Here is a 25,572-nt window from a genome sequence, read left to right as displayed (position 1 = left end):
GTGAAAATGTTGGTAGATTTGAAAAAAAAATGTTACAGTGAAGAAAAAACCAACATAAAATCTGGACTGTTTCTGGTAGATTGACTTAGCAGGACAAGAACGTGTTATTTCCCCAATGTCAGACTGATGATAACTTACTCAAAGGAGAGGTGTTTAGCTAAACTGTAATGCAGACTTTTTCCAGTTGAACTATTCATTTATACTGCACAATGAGTATAAAATGTTCTACTCCTAGTACTGTCTTCAGCATTATTTTGATATATATGCATCTTGTGATTACTGTAATACCCTTATTTGTGCAGGACAAAGCTCTGAGGGTGTGCACTTACTCTGCAAGCAGCACTGACACTGAGCCAGAGCCAGAGTATGAAACAAGTTATTTTAGAACTGCAGAGGAGACTTTTCTGGAGTTAACAAAGAACAACAAACGAGGTAATTGAAATTAAGGGATATAAAAATGTATATCCCTCATCTCCACTCTGACTCAGCAGGAGACAGTGTCCTTCATTAAACTTTCTGTCTAGTTTTCACTTTCTAGCATCAAATCTTTCTTCAGTCTAATTTTCCATTAGCTTTTTATTACTTTTTGCTTTTTATTATGTGTATATCTGGTTTTCCCTTTCTTCCACAGTTTTTGCTAGCAGAGGCTTACTTTGTGGGGTTTTATGCATAAATCTCTACAACGTAAATAAAAATAATTACAAAATTGAAAGGTGACTATAAAGGTAGCTTTCGTTTTTTTTGTTTTTAATTATATAGCCAGTTGAAATAATGCAGTGATCAAGACCACAATTTTCTAACCTCTGCATCAAAGTGATGTTGGTTATGGTGCCATAGTGACGTCTCTCTCCTTGTCCTCTGTTTATATATTACTGCTTTCAAGCACCAAAGCTTTTTGTGAGAACCGACAGCAATCTGGAATTTACTGAATTCCTGAAGATAAAAATACATTAAGAGGAGTTCTTGAAATCACAGTTTCTGTGTGTTTAATAACTCATGCTGCAAGCTACCTTTCAGTGCAGGTGTGTGCCCTCAGGGAGGGGACGAGAGGGTGGCTCCTATCCTTGCTGGCGCAGCTTCCCTGGAGGAGATAAATTCTGGCAAGTGCAAAGGCCAGTGCAAGGTCTCTGTACCACTGAGGCCCTGAGAACTTAAGCAGTTCTTGAATGATTCACAGGATTTGTGCTGACCCTTGCACAGTCGTGAGCCTGACCTGGCAGAGATTAACCTACAGCAGATACCGTGGTGACGATTGCATTAAAAACACCGTGGATGGCTGGACAGGCACACTGTGCTCTTCAGTGTCTGCTGGGAGTTGGGCTTAAGCAGCTGGCATTTTCAGAGCTAATCCATTTTTTGTGATTCCATGAAAAAGACAGAGCAGAAAGGAAGCTGGGACCGCTTATTTACATTACTTTTGTAACTTAGTGGTTTTAATCTGTATGAAATATTGCAAGTCATTTAACTCAGCCCATAAACACTTCTTTTTATAGATTCTGCTTTTTACAAATCATGTTCTAATATAAGAAAGGTGTGGGTTTTTAAAGAGTTAGATAAACATTTTTTTTTCTGTATAGATCACAATTCACAAAAAAAAAAAAAGGATTTTATCATGTGTTACCAATTGCATTAAACGGCAGCAGATTCCAAGTTTAATGATACCTAAGTATGACTTGATGTCACCATTTTACATAGAAGGTCATCAATTTTGTGTATATGTCTAACTTTTGGGTTAGTAACAGAACTAAAATACTTAATTGTTGTTGAGACAAATAGAAAAGATTATAACATATTATTGCAAGAGTATTTCTGCTATAGTCATTCCTCATGGTCAAAATATCTGTTCTGTGCTCTATAAATGCAGTTCTCACATTGTATTAATAACCATACTTTATCCCATCCTGTGTTCAAAGATCTTGGCGTCTTTATGCGCGCAAGTGATATAACCTCAAAACATCCACATGAGGCTGAGGCAGGGGCTCCAGCAAACCAATTCACAGAGAATATTTTTATAGGAATAGTTAATTATATTTATTAGCTGAGTCCCCAAACTCACTGGTTGCACAATTATAATCTCGGAGTGATTTTTATTTTTCATTTATAAGCAGGGAACAGAAAGACTGAGTGCCCAATGCAAAGGCTATTAAGAGTCAATGATAAGACCTTCACTGATTTAGTGGGCTTTGGATAAGATTCCCAGTGCATTGCCCAGTGTTACGGAGAAGGTCAGTAGAGTAGCAGGGAATATGCCAAATATTCCAGATTCTTCTCTTTAGACCATGAAAAGGTTTTGTTTTGAATTTCATAAATTATTTTTTATCCTGATGTGATTCTTTGGAGACATTGGAGGCAGAGGCTCTCCTAATGCTGTAGGTTATAGGGCAGAGACGAAGTTTGTGTAACAAGGAGTGCAAGGAAATAAACTTAATGCCTCAGCCTCATGTGGATGTTTTGAGGTTATATCACTTGCGAGCATAAAGACGCCAAGATCTTTCACAAGCTGCAGAAAATTTCTGTGGTTTTGTTTCGATCTTCTGAATGAGTTTTGAGCCTTGGACTTCAGAAACTGTGGTTTTATTCCTAATTACTTTGTGCTACAGTAGGATCTATAACAAATGGGTAGTACCTCTTTCTTACCTTACTAGTGTATTTTTATGCTCTTATATTCATTAACTAAAAATGTAGTGAAAAGGAAAGAATTATCAAACTTAGCACATATGCTGTGTAAGGCTATTAAAGGACAAGAACAAAAACTTACTGCAAATAAATAAGTAGGGTCCCCTAGATCTGCCAGATTAACCATCTTGTCTATAATTTAAAAAGAAAGGAAAATAATGTTGGTTCTTGCATGCCATCTCCTTCACCTCTGATATTGAGTATGAACAATCTCCTGTATATGCATTGACTGGAGAATTAGGAGATAGTATTTTTAATGGTTTTATTGCATTGAATTTCAGATACCTTAAAACATTTGAAATATATTTAAAATTTGTAAAAATACATTACAGTCTGTGTAGACTGCTGTAATGATATTTGTTACATCTCTTACAGCTGAGCAGGAAAAACAAAATCAGAGGAAGTCGTTTCTGGGGAACCCAATCTCAATTTTGGATTTATACCAACACAGTCTCTATGGCCATTTTGGAGAGGATGGACCTGAACAATTAACACATTACAGTTTAATTGAGAAGCTGAGTGGATCTTCCAGTAAAGACAGCAAGGGCAAGGAGAACCCAAGTGTAAGTTACTGTAATTTTTATATTACTTCTCATTCTGTTCATTATCTGCCTTTTGGTTTTTCCTCAGTGTTGATTGATTACTGAAACCTGGCAGACTAGAAAATAATAACATGACCTACAAAAGAGTAAAGATCTAAATATTTTTAGAACAGAATGTTACATTTGGATCCTCACCTGTCATAGAATTAGAGTTCCAAAATTGACAAGTAGAGACAGTCTAGCACTTCACCATTAGTAAGGAACTGAAATTTAAAGCTAGCAAGAAAACACAAAATTTATCTTTTAAGGCTGCTCCTTCACATGTAATTAGATAGCTTGTATAGCACAACATATAGTAAATGACTTAAACTTCTAAAGATGTATTCCTGAAAATTCAAATGAAATTATGCTACAAAAGTCAACTATCTTCTCATCTCATTTGAAATAACTTTTGGTGTTAGCTTTGGAATTCCTGATTTCAGAGTTTTAAACATTATTATGATGAAGATCATTCCTAATCTGATTGGTGGATCTTGATGCTAAACTGAAACAAATTTTTCTTCTCTTACTTCGTGTGAATCCACTTGCTTTTCTGTCTCTAAAAGTATTGAATCTGACATCACACAGTCTCAGCAAGCCTGAAAAGCAACTTCTGAACATGTTCTTTTCCTCCTCTTTTCTCATGCCATCTCCTCTCATCCTCTCACCCTCTCACCCTCTCTCCTTTGATCTAACAAGCCAATTTTTTTTTAAAATAGAGGCACCTAATCATGATCCACTGTAATCATTTCACCTCCATGTTCAGTCTCTTTCCCCAGCTCTTCCTTTTAGACAGAAGGTCTTTTGTTTCTGTTGGAGCACTCAGCACATTATGGGTATGTTATACTATAAACAAAGGTGGTAGCAGAAAATAATGAATCAACTGCTGGTTTGTAACACCCTGATGTAGTGCATAAATGAGAAAGAATTTTTATCTTTTCCCACACCCCAGTTTTCAGTTTCAGAAAATGACTGTACCTTGTAACTTTGAGGTACTTAACTCTAACCAAAGTTAGAGTCTTACAGCTTTCAGAAATCTGGGCCAAATATGCAGAAGGAATATGAAGAAACAAACTGTCTGTACCTCTGCTTATTCCAGCTCTGTTGGTATGAAAGTTCTGCTTAAGTGAATATTAAATTGACTCACAAACTTCAAAAGGAAAATCCCAACATGTATGTGCCTTATTTTCCCAATCAACCAAATTTCATTAGTACCTAGAATACGATTCAATTTTAATATATTTGAGTCATGTTAGAAAGAGCAATTTTAAATAATCTGCCTTCATAGTTGGGAAGAAAGAAAGAAAAAGGCAGCAGAAGGGTGTTTAAAAGAATACATGAAGGAAAACAAATTGAGTATCCACTTAGTTCCTCATCTTGAACATCCAGAAATTCATAGCCTAATTATGCACATGAGATGAATTATATATGTATGTATATGCATACATATAAAATTGCATAAAAATCAGTTCTGCCTTCTGAAGGCCAAGGTCTTGTGCTATTAACAGAGCAATTAGATTTGTTTCCACTGTAGAAAAGTGGCTCGGAGTTGTATCTACTTTTAATTAATTCTTTTCATGCAGTCCTTGTATATGACATCTCTGCAAAGTACCCAATCAGCCTCAAAGCCTAAACAAAGCCCATTGAACTGGCCTTAGAATCCTTGCAAAACTCTGTCATTAAACTAAAAGGCAACAAGCGTAACTCAGCACTAGCATTTTTCATGTACTATGTTTAGGAACTCTGGAGTTTACTTTTTAAGGATCAGAAACAGCTCTCAACACAGGGTGGCCTCTTGGTGAACAGTGAAAGCTCAGTAAAGCACTAGAGATTTGCCTATTAGTATTAAACTTTTCAGAATGACAAATGAGAGGCAGTAACCATGAAAAGCAGGTTGTCCTGAACTCCTTGTTTGAAGCAGCACAGCAAATTTTTTTGAGTTATAGGTTGTCCAACCTAGGAAAATCCACAGTCTGATTAAATTAGAACTGTGTCATCTGGAACAACACCCACAAAAAAAAGGGGAGCACCAGAAACAGAGGCAAACAAACTTATGGCCAACAAATCTTAAAAAAAAAAAAAAAAAAAAACAAAACAAACCAACAAACCTATAAATTTTGAGGGCAGAATAATGCAGGTTTCATGTAGAATATTTGCCATTTTGAAAAATAAAATGCAATGTGCTTTGAAATTAATTTCCAAGTGGTGTTTGTGAAGCCTTTAACAAAAAAAGCAAAAGATGTGTGTCAAAAAAGTGTCATGGTGGGCAGAATGAGTTTACACTGCTTGTCAGAAGAGCAAGTGTGCTGTGTCAGTCCCTCAGCCCAATTAAATTGGGCTGTACAGTGCTAGGACAGTACTGGGGGCTCTAATGAGACAGACTGGCAGGAAGCTCTGTTAACTCAGACTTGTCATTTGATTTGTCTCCTTCTCAACCAACATATTCACCAGCCTTACCTCCAAAGTTTATGCAGAAGTTTTATCAGCAAAAAAGTACTGCACAGGAGTTTCAGAAGAGAAGCAACCAATGGGCAATTACTATGATAAAGGCACACTGAAGGGAGAGTTTGAGGAATCAAAAAAGGCTTTTTCATGTTGACAGGAGAAATATTTATTGTTACAGTTTCTTACCTTCCAGGTCTTAAACAGCATCCTGGTCAAATTCTCTTGACACTAAGACCAATTTTATGTTACTTTTATTTTGACCCAGACTTTTTCTTGCCTTTGTTTCCTTGGAGAAGTAACTGGGTTGGTCAAAGATTTTATTTCTTAGTCATCCTTGTGGTCCCAAAACATTATGAAAAATATGTTTACTTCCCTGTCCTTAGCCAACCATCACATACTTCTATTCTGTAATACAGCCCTCTTCCGTCCCTTTGTATTACTCAATTTGAGTCACCATCAAGGCTTTCTTGTTTTTCAAGACGTGAGCACTTCGAATAAAAGATCCCTTATGGAAGGGGTTGGTACCCATCAGAAATTTCTAATTCCTCTTGTTTTCCCTCAGTTGTGAAGAGATACTTGAGAAATCTGACATTTCTGGCAGAGTTACCTTGTTAATTGCATCAGCACTTTAACTGGGGGGCTCATTTAACAGAAGTGCAGTGTGAAGTTGTGAGTTGCAATGTGAAGAATGTGAGTTCATATGTGTTGTACAGATGATTCATGAATGAGATCAGATGCTCAAATCACTGTGTCTTGAAATTCAAGTAGATATTAGAGAGCGCTGGCAAATACAGGGAAAGGAAAAATTAGAGAAGCTGCTGCTGTTTAGGCTGCACTTACAAATAGGACTGACCTGGCAGCATTCCCAGATAAACTCAAGGTTTTTTACAGCTGAGTAAGCTGATTGGGAGTTAATGCTGTATGATTGACTTATTGTGCTCACAAGCCTCCTATTTACAGAGGAGAATATCCACGAAAGGACTAGAAAAAAGACTAAGAAATTTTGATAACTGCACAATGCTTGCCATCCTCAAGGATCTCTGAGCATTAAATTGATACTGTAGAGGGTGTTCCAGACCTCCTGAATTATGGCAACAGTTAGAGCAGCCCAGACACCTCTGCAGGCTGCACTAAACAAGAGTGAGGGTAAAATAAAGAAAGGTATGAGCTGCTGCTGCTTGCATCTCATCTCCTGCAGAAATCAGAAAGTCGAGCCAGGGTATGAATGGGCAGCAGCACACTGGGTACTTTGTACTGTTCACCTGTTTAGGCAGCTCTTGGAGAAAATGCCAGCATTATGTGCCTGATTTGGGTTCTCTGAGTCACTCTCTGAAGGTGCCTGATTCTCTCTGAAAGAAAGAAGCATCAAGTCCCTTTTAAAAAGAGACTTCCCATATTTAAGTGTCTGAAGTAGTTCTAGGGAGACCATGTGCGCTTTGCTTTCACAGAGAACTAATTTTTTTTCACATTATCAGATGTGCTTAGGGAGGGATTCTGCTTATCACACGTGAAAAAGCCTAAGATAATGATTTCGGTCCAATCAGCAGTTGGGAAGAGCCGCATCCTAAAACTTCAAAGTGGAAAGGAGGTATTGACCTGTGGAACCACTTGCTTCCTTGCCCTGACCACAGTTGGCTTATACTGAGTACCAAACTTTCAACCCATGGTTAGAAATATGAACATTGCTCCAAACTTTCCTTTTTGGGGAACTAGTAAAAGCCAGCTATTGTAGCTACCATTTGTATTTTAGAGAGTGAAGCTGCATCAGTGTACACTCAGGTGAGCACTAAATAATTGCCTGCTTTTTACTTTCAAAATAACAGGAGTACCTGCAGTTGTGGCAGCACTGGGTGATATTTGGCTAGTTGGTTGGTCTCAGGATCTATTTCACTGTAAATTGGTGACAGCAATAACTGTCTGATGTTACAACCAGAAGAGAACAGCAAATGCTCCTGATGACCTCGGTCTTAGCTTGTTTTGTAAAATGTGTGTGTTACTGCAAATACAGGGTTTGAAGCAACTCTTACAAATTATTATACTAGAAACTAATGGAAGGTAGAAGAGGTCCCTTGTCAATAACAGAAAGCATCTAATGGGCTGGATCAAATCCAGGAATTAGTTGATAGTAGGTTTCTGTGTACTAATTGTACATGGAAATTGTACACAGTTTACTGCATATCAAGCACAGAAATCTCGCCTCCTCTTTGCTATTTTTCTTGCCAGGCTTAAGAGAGAGAAGGAGGATGAGGTGAGGAGGTAATCAGTTTTATTTGCTTCCCTAGCCCTGATGAACCTAAGATGTTAAGGAAGAAGCTGCCACTGCAATTTGTAAATGGGGAATAAGTCTGCAGCCTCATTCACTTGCCTTTTGTGTTTTAAGATCATTGTTTTTCTTTCAAGCAAGGCATTAGTATATCAAATCATTGCATATGTTTAGGGATGTGATCTATTTTTGTAAACATTCGGTGATATTTAGAAACATTAGCCTAGAAACATTCTAATTCAGTCAGGATTAGATACCCTGTCATCTTCCCCATTATAAAAAGTGAAAATGACTTTTACTGTATTTATGTTTTATATTAGCCCCTGTGACCCCTGAATGTGGCCTGTGAGCTACACATGTTTCTGTTTGTCAAAATTGCCTCAATAGAATTTACTCACTGACAGGCTGGGGTTGTAAGACTTCCTTTCTGTTTAATCAAAGGGGTTTGATTCTCAGCTGAGTGATGCAGTACTTGTTCCATCAAAGCAAGGACTGTCTGAGTAATTACCCAACTTGATGTAAGATCTTTTTTCAGGGGATTATATAGGAGTATTTGACAGCATAAGTGACAAAAACCACAGGAGCATGGTCTGAAAAGAAAACAGATTTGACCATACCACCCATGGGAATAATACAGAATTAAAAATATTTTTTCTAGCCTCAAGTCTGATTCAACTCATGTAGGGAAAAGTGAAATTAGAAATAAGATAGGACATCTGCAGACATCAACAAATCACACATATCTGCATGTTTTTTTCCCCTCCATTGGGCAAGTTCACATTCCAAGATCTGCTTCCAAGTCTTATATTCATCATGAGGTCTCATTGTTTCTAATACCTTGCCATCAAAGTTGCCTTCAAAAAGTAAAGTGAAGAGACAGCAAAACAAGCAATTTGAAGACTAGCTAGGCAGTCTTCTGGGACCAAAGTCTCACTTGACACGTCTCACTTAAGAGAAATGTGGTGTGGTGTGGAAGAACATTCTTACAGCCAGCCTGAGGAACTAGCTTGGCAACAATAAAAAGCTGCAGTTATACAGATACTCATTCCACTCCCTGTGCCTTCTAGGTGAAACACTGAGATTTCTTATGCTGATGAAAGATTTTATAAAAATTTATGCAATAGAGAATGGCTCAGCAAGGAGGATGATAACATTCTCCGTAACTTTTTAAAGTTTTTAAAAGACTTTGGCAAGACAAAACAACATTTGGAACTCAGCGTCCACCAGAGAAAATAACGTTTTTAATGGTATGCAAGGGACATTTTTAGGAAAAACATACCCTAAAAAGAACTGGAAGCTGTTATCTGCTGATACAGTTCTGCTTCTAGCACTAATGACCTCAGTAGTTTTAGTACTGTGCCATCAAATCCCATTCTGACTGGCCCTCCAGCTGGCATAAAAGCTCTATTTTATGTTTGGTTAGTGTATTTATGGGGACGGGTAGGTGGCGACATTTTAACTCAAGTATCTTTTAGCACATAGTTTTAAAAGAGTATCTGGGTGTCAGTGAGGGACAGAAAGTCTTTGGCATAGTACAGCAGGCTGTGTGGCATTTTAAAACACATGGTGTGCAAGGCTAGCAGGAGAATGATTTGGATGTGTGAGAGAAGGAGAGGAGGAAGTGAAAAGCTGCAGCTGTGACAGGAAAGATGAGGGCTTAAAGCATCACTGGCATGAAGGTGCAGTTCTAGCGCCTGTGGCACAGGGTCACTGAGCACTGAACGCCCCAATAACTCGCGGCACTGAATGAACTGTGCCTGTGTGGTTTCTCGAGTGCCACATGCAGATGTTTGGGCTTGTCTGATTCAGGGCAACACACCCAGATGTCCTGTGGCCACAGCTGGAGCGTTATGCTCGCTGAGTATAATCCCTTTGGCACTGTAAGGAGGGAAGAACTTTGCCCTTTCTGAGTGGGAAAACTTGCTCAGTGAAGCAGAAACCCCATATCTCACCATCTCAGCAAGTAATTTCAAATTTCAGAGAGAACCTTGTCTTTTCAGCATGTAGGAGATGCATAACCACATTACACGGCAGCCCAGATGTCTCAAAAAGCCCTGCAGTTCATTTGCTGGAGTCCCTGGAGGGACAGTCCAGAACTGCTCCTGTACAAGTGCCCAGAGCAACACAGAGCTGTACAGAGCTAATTTACAGTGAGCCTGCTTGGGCACAACGTTAGCACAGCTCCTGATGGCCTGGTTACTCTAGGTCATTTCTCAGCAGGGCTGAGGAGCTGAAATAAGCAGAGTGTTGATAAGACCCCACTGCATTGGGTTCCGGCCCGCTCAGCTTGTTTATGCTGTTTCCACATCACTGTGCCTCACAGACACATCCCAAGCACTATTTAATGTCTATTTGCCTATATAACTGGAGATTACATACAGATTTAATAGGCCCAGGGGCTCATAGGTGTAAGTAGGCAGATCTTTTAGTCTAATAAGAACCAAAAGTACATATGAAATAAAAGTGTCATTTGCTAGTGATTTCCCTGAGTGGAAAATGTTCCAGGCTGTTTTTCAGAGGTTTGACAGATGGAGCTGATGTGATTTGCAGCATGGCCCAAAGTGTACTCGTGTTTCTGCCATTTGTAACCAGACACTCTTCAGTCCTCTGTCTTTGGAAATGAAGTTGCAGGTTTCATTTCTCTCAGTGTTGAATTGGAATATTATAATAATACTGTAGGCCAAAATGGAATTCAGGGCACATTAAAAAATAAAAAAAAAGAAAGAAACAAATGATAAATATTAGTAAGCTTGTGAGATAGTGTAATTGTTGTAATGGTAGAAAATGTATTAGTAATAAAAGAAAAGGCTAAAAAATAGATTGGATACAATAAACATTGAATTGACTCAATCAAGAAAAGAGCAGTAGGGCAGAGATGTATTCAGTGAGCTGTTTGTTTTCTGAAGCTGGAAAATATTTTGACTCCAAGAGGAGCATCTGATTAGCAGAGTTAAATGAGATGAATAATGCTGTAATATTTTTGTGAATTGTTTTTCCAGCTGAAACTTGCCTTCCCCATCTATAACAGAGATATATTTTGCATAAAGCATTGAAACATCATGCAGGGAAGGGTAGGAAATGACTGCTCTTTTAGTGTGAGAGTTCCACACTAAGCAAAATACATGAGGAGTAAGTTACACAGCTGACAGTAGCAGGAATTGTAGCAATATACAGAGAATATATTAGCAAATTATGTCTTTTTGTAAGAGGATGCTTTTTATTTTCCTATGCACATGAAAATAATAACCTAATCAACATGGTCTTTGAAAAGAAGGCAAATTTTATGTCAAATATTAGCAAAAACCATATTGAAATAATTTTTTTGTCTTTATAGCTTGTTCCACTAGCCACTTTCATTTCCCAAAAGTGGTTTTCCTTTTATTTAAATGAGAATTTATATTAGACTTTATGCAGTATGACACACAAATTGTCTAAATTCTTAAGAAAAATATTGATAAATATATTTTGCAAATTCAAACATTCTACTTTATAGGAAGTCCCAAAGTGAAATATTTTATTTCTTAGTGTATTTTTAGGCCCTTGTATATGAATTCCAGGCTTGTTCAGCATCCATTTTAATTTAATGGAAAGTAATATTTGTATTTGATAAGAGAAATAAACATGATATTTAACAGACTTATTAGCAATAGGTGACACAGGGAACTTTGGGAAGTTTGTATGTAATTTAAATGTCTAATTATCTTTCACAAGGGCTAAGAAGAGTGATATCAGTTTCCATAGCACATGTCAGAGTCCTCCCAGCCTGAACTGCCCATCAATCCGTCAATGACTGAGACACATCCTGATGGCTCTGCTCCCATTAGTCACCTTCTCTAAATTTCTCCATTCTCTGCCTGATCATTAATAGAGGTCACTAAAAATTTTGCATACTATAAAAAACTGTAGACTTAAGAACTTCTCTTAGCTACTCCAGTGTTATTCTCAGCAAATCAAACCCCAAGTGATTATTTGAAGAATTATCTGAATAATTGCCAGTCAAACATTTTAAAGTGATTTTTCTGACGTCCCTATTACATATGCACATATCCTATGGGTTATTGAATGCTCTGTAAAGCAAACTATAAAATAAGACCTCATGGGTTTGGGTGGATGAAGAGTAAAGAAGAAGTGGGTGGAAATGAAGAAATTAAATATGAATATGGTATGTTTCTGTGCATTATAAAATTAAAATGTTAACTGTGCAACAATAGTCTATGATATTTCTTATAGAAGTGTCTAAACTTCACCAAGAGATTGTATCCACAGAAAAGTTACCAGATTGGGAAACCTGTTGGTAACACATGTACTAAGATGAAAACCAGATTTCAAATGGAAGAGCTTTTCAGAAAATGCATGAAATTGAGGAGCAGAAGTAGCAAAGAAGCCAGCACATGCTTCTTGATCACTCCTGGAAGAATTATTTTGCCCTGCATGGACTAACTGGAGAGTCTTGTTTGTGACCCCTAATCGGTAAAAATATAGGCCATTTTTTTCACACTTCATTTCCTAATGGCTGTGCCTAAATTCTTATTTAGATACTTCAGCTGCCCAGTTTTCAAAGGTGCTAGAAATCTGCAGCTTTTTCTGATGTCTCTGACAGATTTATGTATTTGGATCCTGTGAAAATCATGGAGTTTACATAGGTGCTTGAAAATTGTTTTAGATATTCTCCCTCTAACTGGCAGAATTTTGGTCTGTAGTATCCTTCTTCTGTACATTGGCTCTGTGGGCAATGACATGGAACATCAGCAGACGTTTTCCCTGAGTTAAAAGGAAGGGCAAATACTGTGTATTTTTAATCTGGTCCTACTATGTTCTCATTAGGAACATAAAATAATGACATTCTTCACATTTTTTAACCCATTTCTTTATTGCATTTTCCATAACATTAGTGTATAAGCGACTGGAAAATGCTAAAACTTTCATCTGTATCATTTTACAGAATATTTTTATTATTACTGTTATAGGAACATCATCATCCTATCTTTTAATGTTTCTTAGAACCACTATTAGAAGCCAGGTCACAGAGAGTTCAAGATTTATAAAACAGCATTTCTATAAATAAAATCCATTGTAAAACCTGGAATCTGTATTATGACATCATTAGTAGCACAGTGATGAAAACAGAGGCAGCAGGGTAAGACAAGGACAGCAGTCATCATCTAGAAGCTGTGTAATGTGAGAGCTGTAGCCTTCCTGATGAACTACTATAGACTGAATAGTCTTTGGGGGTTCTGTTTGCTCGTCAAGTTTCATCACTTGTAGTGGTGATCCTAGAACATGGAGTGACTGGCTATGTAGAAAATTTAGATATAGAGACATTTATCTTCTTGTCTTGTTCTACAAGGCAAATACTGCTGGGTTTCTTTGTGACATTACATAAAAACTACTTGTTTGTTCAATTAATGTGTTTTCTAAGTGGAAAGGGGGCTAACGTTGATGTCACCCACTAGCGTCACATGCACTGCATTTAGCTCAGCGGTGTCCTTCTGTTCCTGTGAAAGTGTTTGGGAACCCACACTCTCTCCTCCACAGCCAAAAACTTTGATCCAAAGTGGGGAATGCTCTGGACTTGGGATTTAAGATATCTCATGCTATTCCTGGGGGAGACATCTGTGCGAGATGGAACTTTTGCCTTCATAACCTGTTTCTCGGGTAGGTTATGAGGCATGGGTTCTGAATGTCAAAGGATAGAAGAATCCAGATCTATGAATGAATCATTATGTAAATAATTACCATTCATGTTTACTCAGGGGCAGAAACCACTCAGTATCCATAGACTCTAGGACACAGGGCATGAATGGAAACATCTCCACAGGCTCTGGATAGCACAAACCCCCTGAGCTTTTATGCAGAGCAGGGCAGTAGAAATTAAATCATTGTCAACTCCAACTGATATATCACGGCCTGCCTTGCTGTTGCTGGTGGTATTAGCATTTGCTAACCTGTGCTAAGCCAATTTTGTGAGACAGTTGGGAGTTTGATAAACGTATTTCAAATTGTATTTTGGAGAAATCTCAAGCATAGGGGGAACTGGTCATGTTCTGTTCATTGCAGCAGATGGCATCCCATTTGGTGTTTGTTAGCTTTGTTTGCAGCTCAATATTTTGTTTCTAGGGGAACTCGGTAAGTTAAATAATTTATCTCTCTATTGCATCAAGAGTCTGATCCAAAGTCTACTAAAGTCAGTGCAAAACATTTGATTGGCTACCATATTGACTGGATAAAATGCCAGGTCCTGTATGTTGAAGAGCATTTCAGATGCTTCCTAGTAAGAACAATACAGGCCTCTGTCTTTCCACTGAGAATTTTTTTGACTGCAAATAAAATAAAAAATATTCAAATAGTAACAAAAAGCTTAGCAGACAAGAGTATAGGACTGTGAAGATAGGGTTGAATGTCCAAATTGCTAAACCTCTCTTCCTATTAAATTCCCAATTTTTAAATAAACAATATAAATAATACCTTCCAGCTGCTTTTGGAATTCAATCTAGTACTATTAGCAGGCTGCTTTGAGAGCTTTGAAAACCCCATAGCTGTACTAAGCAAATAATCATTACCACTTAATATTCTCATCAAACATTCTTACTCAAGATGGGATCTTGCATTACAAGGCTGACCATAAACACATTCCTCTTCTGATGAGGAATTTTCAAAATGTCAGAAGCAAATTCACACCCTGATCCTGCAAAGAGTTTTGCATGATCAGAACTCTACTGCCTTCAGCAGTCCTGCTGACGATACAAGGATCCTAACAGTGTCTGCACATGGTGGAAATTTCTGTTGCATTGTTACAAGTATTTGAATCCTGAATATCTAGGATATCAAAGAAATCAACACTTCAATTTATTTTTTTTTGTATTGCAATAAATATTAAACATCTGTTAATTTTCAACAACATTTTTCAAAGTACTTTTTTACTAGTCGGGCCTGGAAACTGCTTTATTCTGTATTTTTATCCAGATTTTCTGTTTGTGTCATCTTTGGGCATTCAAAAAGTGAGTACATATTAGCTGTACAGTGTGTCTGCATGAATTCCAGTTGTATTTTAGTCCTCCTAGTGGCCTAATATATTAACAATATTACAATCTGTAGTTAAGGCTTAGGAACATGTTCTATATCACCAATATCTCACTAGTTTGCAGCATTAATACTGCAGTAACACTCCTGTATTGCTAAGGTCAATAAATCTTCTAAAGCATTTGTCCAACAAATCCATCCATGTGGCTGTCACTTCACATGGACATTTCTGGTTTTATACAAAATTGTAGCAAAAATCAATACAGAAGATACTACATTATTCTGTCACTGCAGGAAGCCCACTGTGGGAATGGGACCCTGTGCTGGTTTGTCACACCAAATTCCTTCTTAGATTATTGCCAACAAAGGCTTTTCTCACAGCCAGACAAGGGGGGGGTCAGACCCCACAGAACCAGGGTTCCCAATTTTCATGGTGCTTCCTTTCTCTGAAAAAGCCTCCAAAAGCTTTCTGAAATAACAGGTCACATTCTAGGAAGGGCCTTTTGCAGCCTGGGTGGGCTCAGCACAAAGGGTTATCAGCCTTTTAGATCCTGTTATCTGCTTAATTTGAACCTTGCTGATATCCAGGGAAGGCAAAGGTGGAAAGACAAAGGGCAACACACTCGCCCTCGACTCTTTTTCTGTTCCAAGGCTGTGCCCCTCAAAGAGAGTTTGCAGCCACTGATGCCTCCTGCCAGATCCCAGTGGGAGACATTTTGTATACCTGGCTGAGCCAGAAAGTAGGATAGAGGTTCTCATGACCAGAAACAGATGTACTTTTGTCTAAAAGATGAAGCAAACACATCTAAATCCATAAATTAACTAAAATTTCCCTCTGATCACAGCCAGATGATACGTGTTAATCAAAATGGATATCACTGCTTTAATTTGGCGATGAGGCAAGTTGAACACATAAATCTCCTGGCTGTAGGAACTTCCATCTGCATCTCCAGCAGTGGTCATCTTGGTGCCCAGCATTACTCTATTAAATTCCAAATTCTTATTTCTAGTCATTCTAGTTCTTAATTCTCTTGACAATAAACAAACAGTGTTTCTTATTGAGCAACCATTGGAGCTAAGAAAAGGACTATCATCTACCATCAGCATTTAGGACATACCCCTGCATGTACCCCTCTCTCTCTCATTTTTTTTTTTATTAACCCACATGGCTTCTGAGTCACAGCGAAGGACTGTATCCTTGAGTTGTCTGGTAAACATCAGATTAGTTACAACCTATATTTTTTCAATCAAGATATATTTTAGTCCACTGGATAAATTATTAAATTTAACGTTGGCCTGTTTCTGTTCTCAGTGTTGTCTCCATGAGCACAGGCATGGTGCTTTCTCCTGGTCACCATGCTGGACACCCCAAACAACATGGATTTTTTCAGGTACCAGGCATACTGCAGGGTTTGAACATAGACCAGGTACTCCATAATCCTTAAATCAAATGAGAAGGGCTGTTCCTCCCCCCTGCTCACTCATGAGACGTGAGAGGTCTGAGGGATGAAACATAGTTATCAAGGTATCAAGTCTTATTTCTCATGGATGCAGGCATGATGGTTTATGCATTTTGTACACACAAAGCGTGTATTTTAAGTGGCCCCAGTGGTTGGGAGAAAACTGCAGCAATTGTGAAGGTGAGACCAGGAAAGGGAACAAAGAGGATATGAGACTTGTCTGTGGTGCTTTTTTGATACTAGGAGCATGTCTGTGGGACATGGACAGCACAGGAATGACAGCAGTGGAGTAATACATCAAAAGTGATCTTTGTAAGGCAACTGATGGGTAACACTGAAATCAGGCCTTGCAAGTGGACACAGCCAAGAACTCTGCTCAGCTGGATTCTGAGGTGCCTTGCTTGCCTCAGATCATACCACCACACTTCCCAGTTCCACCATTTTGACCCACTTTGTCCTTCCTTGTATAAATGGTGGGGAAGTCGTTCTTGCTCTCCTCATGGGTTATGCCACATGCTAGCACGTGCCGTGGTCTCTGCTCCTTTGTTGGCTCTGTTTATCCCCTTGTTCAGCAGTTGTTTCTATACTTATGGTTCAGGTTTTAGTGGAAGGTGCCCAGGGTGCGGCTGTAACGCTTTCTTTACAGTGGACTTAAGTTCTGTGAGAACAGGCACAGGCTTGGGTCACAGACTGAATTTCTGAGCCAGCAGCACATCACAGTGGGCACGTTCCTGTGGCCACGGGCATGAGAGTATTGCTATAACAGCCCAATCCTCTTCAGCACTTTGAGTGGGGGAGCCATGCAGGCAGACACCTGCAGCTCCCCACGCTTTCACCAGGAATCCAGGAGATCCTGCCAACAGGCCTGAGTTAGCAAACATGTCCTCAAGCACATCTGAAACCCAGCCATGAATTTCTTAGCTTTTAAATTGCATTTTTTTCCTGATTATCTTCCAACAGTTTTTGGGTTGTTTTTTTAAATTATTGATTAATTTTGGGTTGGCTATTTAATCCAGTGTTTGGTTAACTAATTCATGTAGTTGTTTATAATTATTGCCTTGCTATAAAATCATCTTAATAGAAGGTTAGAGGTTTTTTGTTTTCTTTCCAGTAGAATAACAAGTTATTTTATTATTCAAACAAGGCTTACTTCCTGCTGTTTTCAATAAGATTTTTAATAAATATGTAAATTTAAAAATTAATTTACTGCATACGTTTGGCAGCATGAGTCTTGAACTGACAAAAGTTTGATGGATTGTAAAATTATCCTCCATAAAAATCATCAGTCATAGTAAACAGAATTTATCAGCCTCTGGTAATTTTACAGCTTTTTCTTCATCTTATCTTCTGTTAGGAACTCACTTTAAATTGATTATAATATAGTATGTTTCTAGAAACGTAATTCATTCATAGATTAATTAGATTTTAGGTTAATATCCCATCATGGAATAGGACATGAGCCAACAGTGTTTTCCAGTTGTTACAGAACTGCAGTAGAGAAACCTTGATTACTGTTCCCATGTGGTTTAACCGCCAAGACCAATCACTAATCAAATTCAAACGACATAAAATGGAACATCCTTCATAGCATTTATTTTCTGGCTGACTTATACTATAGGCTTTTTATTGATACAACTTGCTGTACTGAAATGAACTAAAAATTGCAAGAGAGGATTTATCCTTCTACTTTAATTTGGTTCTGCAGCCTATATCTGAAACTCTTGCTCGGATTTTTGTGCGTGTCGTGCTGCTGTCCCTAAAATATTCTTCCCCACAGCAGAGATAAATTGTTTGCATAAATTTAGAAAGTACATGTAAATAACTGTACTGTTATGTCGGATTTGATGGCAGATGAACTTAAAACATAGGTTTCCATTCTGCAATTCATGCTTTGCTTGAATCAGTACTGAAAACTGTGCGGCTCATAACGTCAGCTGGAGAGGTGGCAAGTGCAGCCATGGAACTAGCATCATTATTTGCATCTATCCTGTCACAATTTTCTCTGATTGCAAAGGAACCTTTCTAGTCTCATTGCACAGTGTCAGAAAACAGTATGCACCTAGTTCAGGCTGCTACAAGTTTACTGGGAAGGTAACCTGGGCTACAGCCTCTTCCTCTGCTGCCTACCAGTGCAACATGTGGCAGGATTGCCCAGGAACAGCCCCTAACCCTCACTCAGGGAAGGTGCAGAGGAGAGCACATCTGGTAGGTTTCATTAGTGCCAGGTGTCACAGAAGGGAAAACAAAGGGCAGTGGGTTTTGGTTAGAATCATTAGATGTAAAAAACCTCTGATATGTAGAGAGTTGATTAAGATCTGTAGTGGAAAGGGAAATGACAACTTCAGGCTCCTAAAATAAGCTATGTTGTTGGGCTGGTGTTTAAGCATGCTAATTCAGAATTTTTTAAAAATGAAGAAGCTCTTGCTTCTTAAAATTATGACCTCTGTATCATTTCTCTTCTGTAGGAGCTCAGCAGAGGTTTCATTCTGATGTGTGTGTATCATGTATGCAAACACGGAGGCTCCCTCCATGGCGGCTGAGCATGCAGTCATGAAGGGGTGGACCAATGGGCCTGGAAACATTGTTTGTCTCTTCCCAACTGTCCTCCTCAGAGGCTAAAAATGAAAAAAACCTATTTGCTGTGGAGCTCACTCCTTTGTTTAAACTACCTCCATGAATCATCTTTAAAACTTGTAAGAATGGTCATTCCCTTCCCTTCCTCTGCAGGTCTTCCAGCAGAGCTTCATGGTCTTTGAACTCCCCTCTAGCCCTCAGTGCATACAACAAGCCAGAATTCATAGCTGGGAGGATTACTTCTACATGGTTTCTTCATACTGCTGATTTGCTCTTGGTCCTGCTACATAACCTTGCTACTTCAACAGTCAGAATCAATGATCTCAAAAGCCTTTTCCAACCTAAACAATTCTATTATTCCATGGTTCTTTATCTGCTACTTCTGTTCTTTTTGCCCTCAGGCCAGCTGATGTACCTTGGATAGTCACATGCTATGAATCTAGTCCAATACACAAAAGAGAGGATTACTAGTGAGGAAAATCATTACCTACTGCCAATTACCATTCGCAGTACGGTCTTGAAGTGCAATTCTGTTTTCCATCAGTATGCTGGGTGACTGACATTCAGACATTGCAGGCCAGGAGATGAGGCATCACTAGAGAGCAAGAGGATAAGAGTCTTCGTAATTACCAAAATAAATTGTCATGTTCAGAAAAAGCCAAGGGTGGAAGATGAAGACAGGTAAGAACACAGCTAATACTTAAGAACAGTAGTCTGAAAACAGTTCAGTAATACACAAAAATTACTCTAATTACTGAAAATGTCAGAGAAATTATATATTGTATGAGTACAATCCTGCATTTACTGAATTTGAGAGGATTTTTTTCCTTCAGTCAAATGGGGGATAGAATCTGTCTCTTTAAGAACTGCATTTGCTATTAGATTTAAAAAAAAAAATGTTGAACTATACTTTTATCCCCTTCCTGGTTCAGTTCTAAGTATCTCAATTAAGAAAAAAATCATCCAAACCTCTAGTCCAGGATAAAATTGTAGCCCCCTTTTTTATATAAAGCCATGAGCTTTATTGAAACCATGACCCACACTTTTATCAAGGTAAGGATAACTACTTTCATTCAGTAGGACAAACTGCTGTATATTTAAATGCTGTGAGGTGAAACAATCTGATGAAGACTGAAACAGTGAAGTTACTTAGGACTGCGTAGTTCCAGTACCATTTGGTTATCACCTTCCACGTAGTTCTGTCAGGGAATAGTAGTGAGCTTCAAATGGTTAAATCGAGTTCAATAACTTTGTAACCAATCTTATCTTTCAGTATGACTTTTTTTTTTACTGCAATTTTTTTCAATCACTAGAAAATCAGAACAATTTTGCTATTTAGCTCCCTCTACAAGTAAAGCTAAAAGGATCTTTTCAGAAGTGTATCCTGTATGTGTCTTGTTCATTTTCAATCCATCAGGTTCTAAAAACTGAGTATCAGCTTCATTTCTCACCATGGATATTTCTTCCTTAATGCCTTGTGGTGAGCCTCTGATTGCACTAAGCATTGCTTTTAGTGGGTAGATTCCCTCTGTGAGAAGCAAAATTGGTGATTCTGCCAATGTTAACAGAGTGAGGCTCTACTTTGCCTTCTGGAGAAAGTACTGGTGTTTAATTGCGTTTCTTTTTAATGAATCTCCTCAACACACTTGACTGAGCACCAGCATTGTGATCGTTTCCCAAGGTATTGCCACTTAGAATTATAGGTTTTTACTGCTTTTTAAGTAAACTTTGTCCATGCAGAGTTGATGCAGCCAGTGGCCATTCTGAGGCACTATGAGAAAACAACCACATTTATGCCATTCGGTTCATAACTGAGCAGAAGGTAAAAAGATAAACTTACCTGATCTGGCAACTGGGACCTCAACATCCTAGTTTATTAAATTATGCAAAAGTTCAAAGAGCATTGGTAGAAATCTGATAATGTCAAACAGTCTCATCATGTCAAGAAATATTTATATACTTTGTAAATTATGAAGATGATATTCTTGGCTTTAGAATGCTGAAGGTACTGAGTCACCTCATCATGTTATGAAAATTAAAGCCCAATCACTAAACTATGTTTTATCTCCTAAACCACACAACAATTTGAGCTGTAGGCAATGTAAGTCTCAACTCCTCAGTCTCCTGTTCATTAAGCAATACCAGTTCTTGTCCAGATCTGTACTTATCAATCATACAATGGTCATGCTAATCAGCTTTATTTCCTCTAAGGTAATTTATTTGCAATCCAGGATCATCAGAAATGCTGTCCTTGTGATACTTAAATGTATTTGTAGATTGTTAAATTCTGAAATACAGGAGAACTGAAATACAGTTCTCATTGTTATATTACCCATAATGCCATCAGGGGATGATACATAGCTATGTATATATGGCTTTTCTATCAACTGCTGAACAGACTAATGAACTTAAAAATGCTTCCTATCAATGCATTTTTTCCCAGAAAAGAAACTGGCACTTATTGTTTATCATGAAAATCTGATGGCGTGTCTCTGAGAATGTCATTGTATGCTATAGCAAAATAATCATGGTATTTTTGCTCAAATGGAAAAAAGAAGAATGATTAATTATTTCAGATATTATTTTACTGTCAGTCCGAAAAATAGATGAAAGCTTCTGACAATATATAAGGGAGAGCAAGGCTTACCTTACTATTTAAGGTTATGTGTTAAAGAGAAAGAAGTTCAAACATCACATTTTTGCTCAGCAGAGGTCATGCAGTTACAGCTTTCACCTTTGTAGTTTCTTGGATGCGACTGTACAACTATTTTCATTGCAGAGTGTCACCTGTCCACCTGATGTTAAATGAGATCTGGAGATTGTTCATTTTCCACAGAGAGCCTACCTGGCATTCTGTCCTGGCTAGATGACAGACAGCTACTCCCTGGCAGTTCAAACCCAACCCTTTTCACGTTACACCTTCACTGCAAATGGTCATGTAACACCACTGAATTTAGAGAGAAGTTACTTCTGATTAGACCAGTGTATGTCTGATCAGAATACTGCTCTGTATCTCGGTGCATCTGTTTTACAAGAAGCTGTGAACATATTAAAATTCTCCTACTAAACAGGTTATGTATGAGCAACTTGTGTAATGCTGCAACAGCATATCCCACTTCGGCCCATTGTGTCATAAATACAAAGCAGTTATAAGAGTAGAGGATATCTAAATTGGTAAAACTCTGAATTTAAAATGAGAAATAGTGGCTCAGTGGGATCAAGTTTACTGTGAGCATATGCAAACAAAGTAACGAGCAATTTTTAAAAGGTAAAAATCCAGAAAATTGCTTTCCTTCACAATAAAGTTATGAGTAATAACTAAAAAGGCAAAAAAGAGAACATGCTTTGTATCTTCTATTAGAGATCAGAACTGAAATGAAAGCCGTTGAGTTATACAATTAAGTATCGATTTTGTTGATCTATATTTAATTCTCATAGCAATTTCATTGTTTTTACCCAATAGCATTTTGCAGTTATACTTCACTTGAAGCAATGCTCTTCTTGCTCTTTTGTTAATATAAAAACTAAATTGCCCAATGCATGAGAGACGTAGATAAAGTTCATTTTATTCTTTTGTGTAACTGATTCTGAGCCCTTTAAAGTGCTGGTTAACTAAACTTAGACAGCTGGAAAATACATTTATGCTGCAGAATGGTTCATTGCTGATTCTGGGCTTTGGTGTGCCTTAGAAGTGTAGCCTGACCCCAAGACAGTCAGAGCTGCTGCATGTTACCACATAGAAGAAATGGCCTTACTATTGCTTTCCTTCCTGCATACGAGTGTGGGATCCTTTGTGCCTGTGAACCAGCCCATCCTTCCCTGCTCCTTCCTATTATACCTGCAGAGTCCTTGTGCCATTCAGAACAGCTGCAGCTGTGACTGGTCCTTGATCACATAGCACTGGAAAGGCATTCTACCCACATGTAACCTCTCATTTTTAAAGTTTACAGAAAACCTAATTTGATGTATTAATGTAGAAATAACACCTATTTATAATGCATCAGTGTAACTGCAGGCTAGTTTTGTTTTCCTAATTTGCTGTGCTTGAAGTGACATGCCAGGTTTTATTACATCACTAATGGGTTTTAGTTATTCCCTTTAGGATGTTGCCAACGAGGAAACATTATTCTGATTCATGACTCAAGAGTTTATTTCAAAGTGATGTGACTCGTGATGAATGTCTGTATTATGTCAGATGAAGTTTCTCCTCTTCTGACAACTGGTCACTGCTCTCAGGTGATATAAGGCATGCCACACTCACAAGTTCAGGGATTCCAGCTGTGGGAAGCTCTCCACGTACACCGTGGAGTAGAACAACAAATGCTTCCCATGCCGTAAGGCCATAAAGGTGCAGATTTTCTATTAAAAAATAGACTTAGTATAAGTAGGAAAAGCTATCCATTGATCTGCTTTAGGGTGATGGGCCAGTGCTGTTACTCTTGTCTGCACTGAGCTGGTTTTGGGTTGATTCTTTTTTTCTTTTTTCTTTTTTCTTTTTTCTTTTTTTTTTTTTACTTAGACCAAAATCTCTGACTACATGTTTTTGTCTTTTCCCTTAAGTTAATACTTAGGAAAACATATAGTGTCCACACCAAATGCAGCAATCACCTTACTCAAAGAACAGATGCAGAATAGTCAGCAGAAAGTCCCTACTAATATAGGAAAAATTTGACTGGAACCATGACTCAGAGGTTAGGTGCTCTCTACACTATTACCAAATATCACCCATTTCTCATGGATATAAAACACACCTGATCCGCTGCCTAATGTTCCTCCTGTCTGCAGAAGCAGCTACTGATTCGCATTAGTGCAACTCTCAAATGCATTAATGAACTAATTACTTTAAAATGCATGATATTAACATCTCTGGGCTAACCCTTGTTCTTTTTTATACCTCTGACTCTGCTGAAGTCAGTAATAAATTGATATGAACAAAACTAAAGATACTACATAACCACATACAAAACTTATCAAAAAATTTTAATAAGAGTTGCTTTGGTTTTGCCTTTTGATTCATCTAGCAACTTCTGTGACTGCCATGAAAAATAGGAAATGTAATTAAGGATGAATCTAAATAAACACTTTGGTAATTTTTTACAAATCGTATCTATAGTAACTACAGAAAAATTTTTTAACTTGGGTTAACATTTGTTATGACACACCAAGGTTACAGACATTACTAGTGACTTTTCAACTCTAGGAATGTACACAGTTGTGTTATTGTGGGAGAAAGTAATTTATTGATTATGCAGATTCTTACATTATCTCTGCTTAAATTTTTCTTTATTTTTGCTCATGAACCTCAGGCTGTGAATGAGTTTTCTTCTATGAGTTACAGAAAGGAAACGTTTGAGGGTTTTTTTACAAAAGGATGTAACTGGGCACTAAGACATCTAAAAAGGACACCTGTATGTCCAAAAAATATCCATAACTTATTTCTGAATTGTTTCTTGTTTTAGTAATAAATTTTGCTACAACTTTAATTCTTGATGTATCATAGATATACTGTTCATACACTGTATACTTTTTGCCAGTAGGTTTCACTGATGGGCTTCAGTTCCCTTCAGTTTCATTTGACACAACGATTTTACTTAGAATTTGTAGAGAATATTTTATTCTCTGCAGTTTCTCTAAAATATTTTATAAACTGTTATCTTTATATTAAATGAGAACCTAGGGTGTGATTAAAGTAGGATTGTAGTCTAGCTTGTGCTTGTGGGGTATAAAAAATTATGGATACATATATGCAGAATATACCAATGAATTCAGCCCTGTCTTTCCTGTGGTGTAAATCTATCCTTCGGTAGGATAGCCAAAATCCTACTTTTATTGTGATACTTCACCCAAACTGCTCTGTACTGCAAATTCTCCAGGAGTCTGTGCTCCTCCTGCCCAGGAGTCAAAATTGTCTCCATTTGAATCAATAGGAGTTTTATCACAGACCTTACTAACACCAGTATTGAGTCCTGCAGCCCCAAGTCTGTGCTAAGTGGTCACATCCAATTTATCCAAAGGAAAGCTGTGAAGTGGGAAGAATACAGACAAAGAAATGTCATTTAGTCTGTCATATAATAAAATACTTTAGGTTTTGTACTCTGAAGAGCAAAAAGTGCTAACATGTTATTGATACTATGGCTGAGAATTTTCTCATCTGGCCTACAGAGAAGTGAAACAACTCTTTCAGTATTTTAAATGAGGGCAAAGGGAAGAACATTTTAAGCTGAAATTCTGAAAAATTTCTATTGAAGGGTCCTAAATTTGTGTTCATTCCCACTACCAAGGGTTATATTCCTCTATCTCAGAAAACATTATAATTACAGATATTGAAGACCTTGGTTTGAACTGTCATCTAAAATCAGAATCCAACATGACATGCCCTAAAACCTTTTAGACTGAAGTTTAATTAGTGAACCAAACAGAAAATTTTCATTTACTAAGACTTTAGGGTCTCCTGTTGCTTTGCTTAAGTCTACTTGAAACATTTGCTAAAAATACTAACCTAATCCATGCATGGTCAGCTTATGAAATATGACAAGATCAGAGCATAAACAGT

At 37.8% G+C, this 25,572-nt stretch overlaps 1 protein-coding gene across 1 annotated transcript in view; it reads left to right on the top strand.

Annotated features, from left to right (window-relative positions):
- NCKAP5 (NCK associated protein 5) overlaps positions 1 to 25,572 on the top strand; it is a 325,062-nt gene that overhangs the window by 296,594 nt on the left and 2,896 nt on the right. The window contains exons 14-15 of the mRNA XM_032694024.1: positions 303 to 432; positions 3,052 to 3,239. Coding sequence (XP_032549915.1) covers positions 303 to 432; positions 3,052 to 3,239 — 318 coding nt within the window. The remainder of the gene's footprint in view (positions 1 to 302; positions 433 to 3,051; positions 3,240 to 25,572) is intronic.

This window comes from Chiroxiphia lanceolata, chromosome 7, assembly GCF_009829145.1.
Source record: "Chiroxiphia lanceolata isolate bChiLan1 chromosome 7, bChiLan1.pri, whole genome shotgun sequence".
Lineage (NCBI taxonomy): Eukaryota > Metazoa > Chordata > Aves > Passeriformes > Pipridae > Chiroxiphia > Chiroxiphia lanceolata.
Note: the sequence above shows the minus strand (reverse complement) of the source record. Positions and strands in the feature narration are given on the sequence as shown.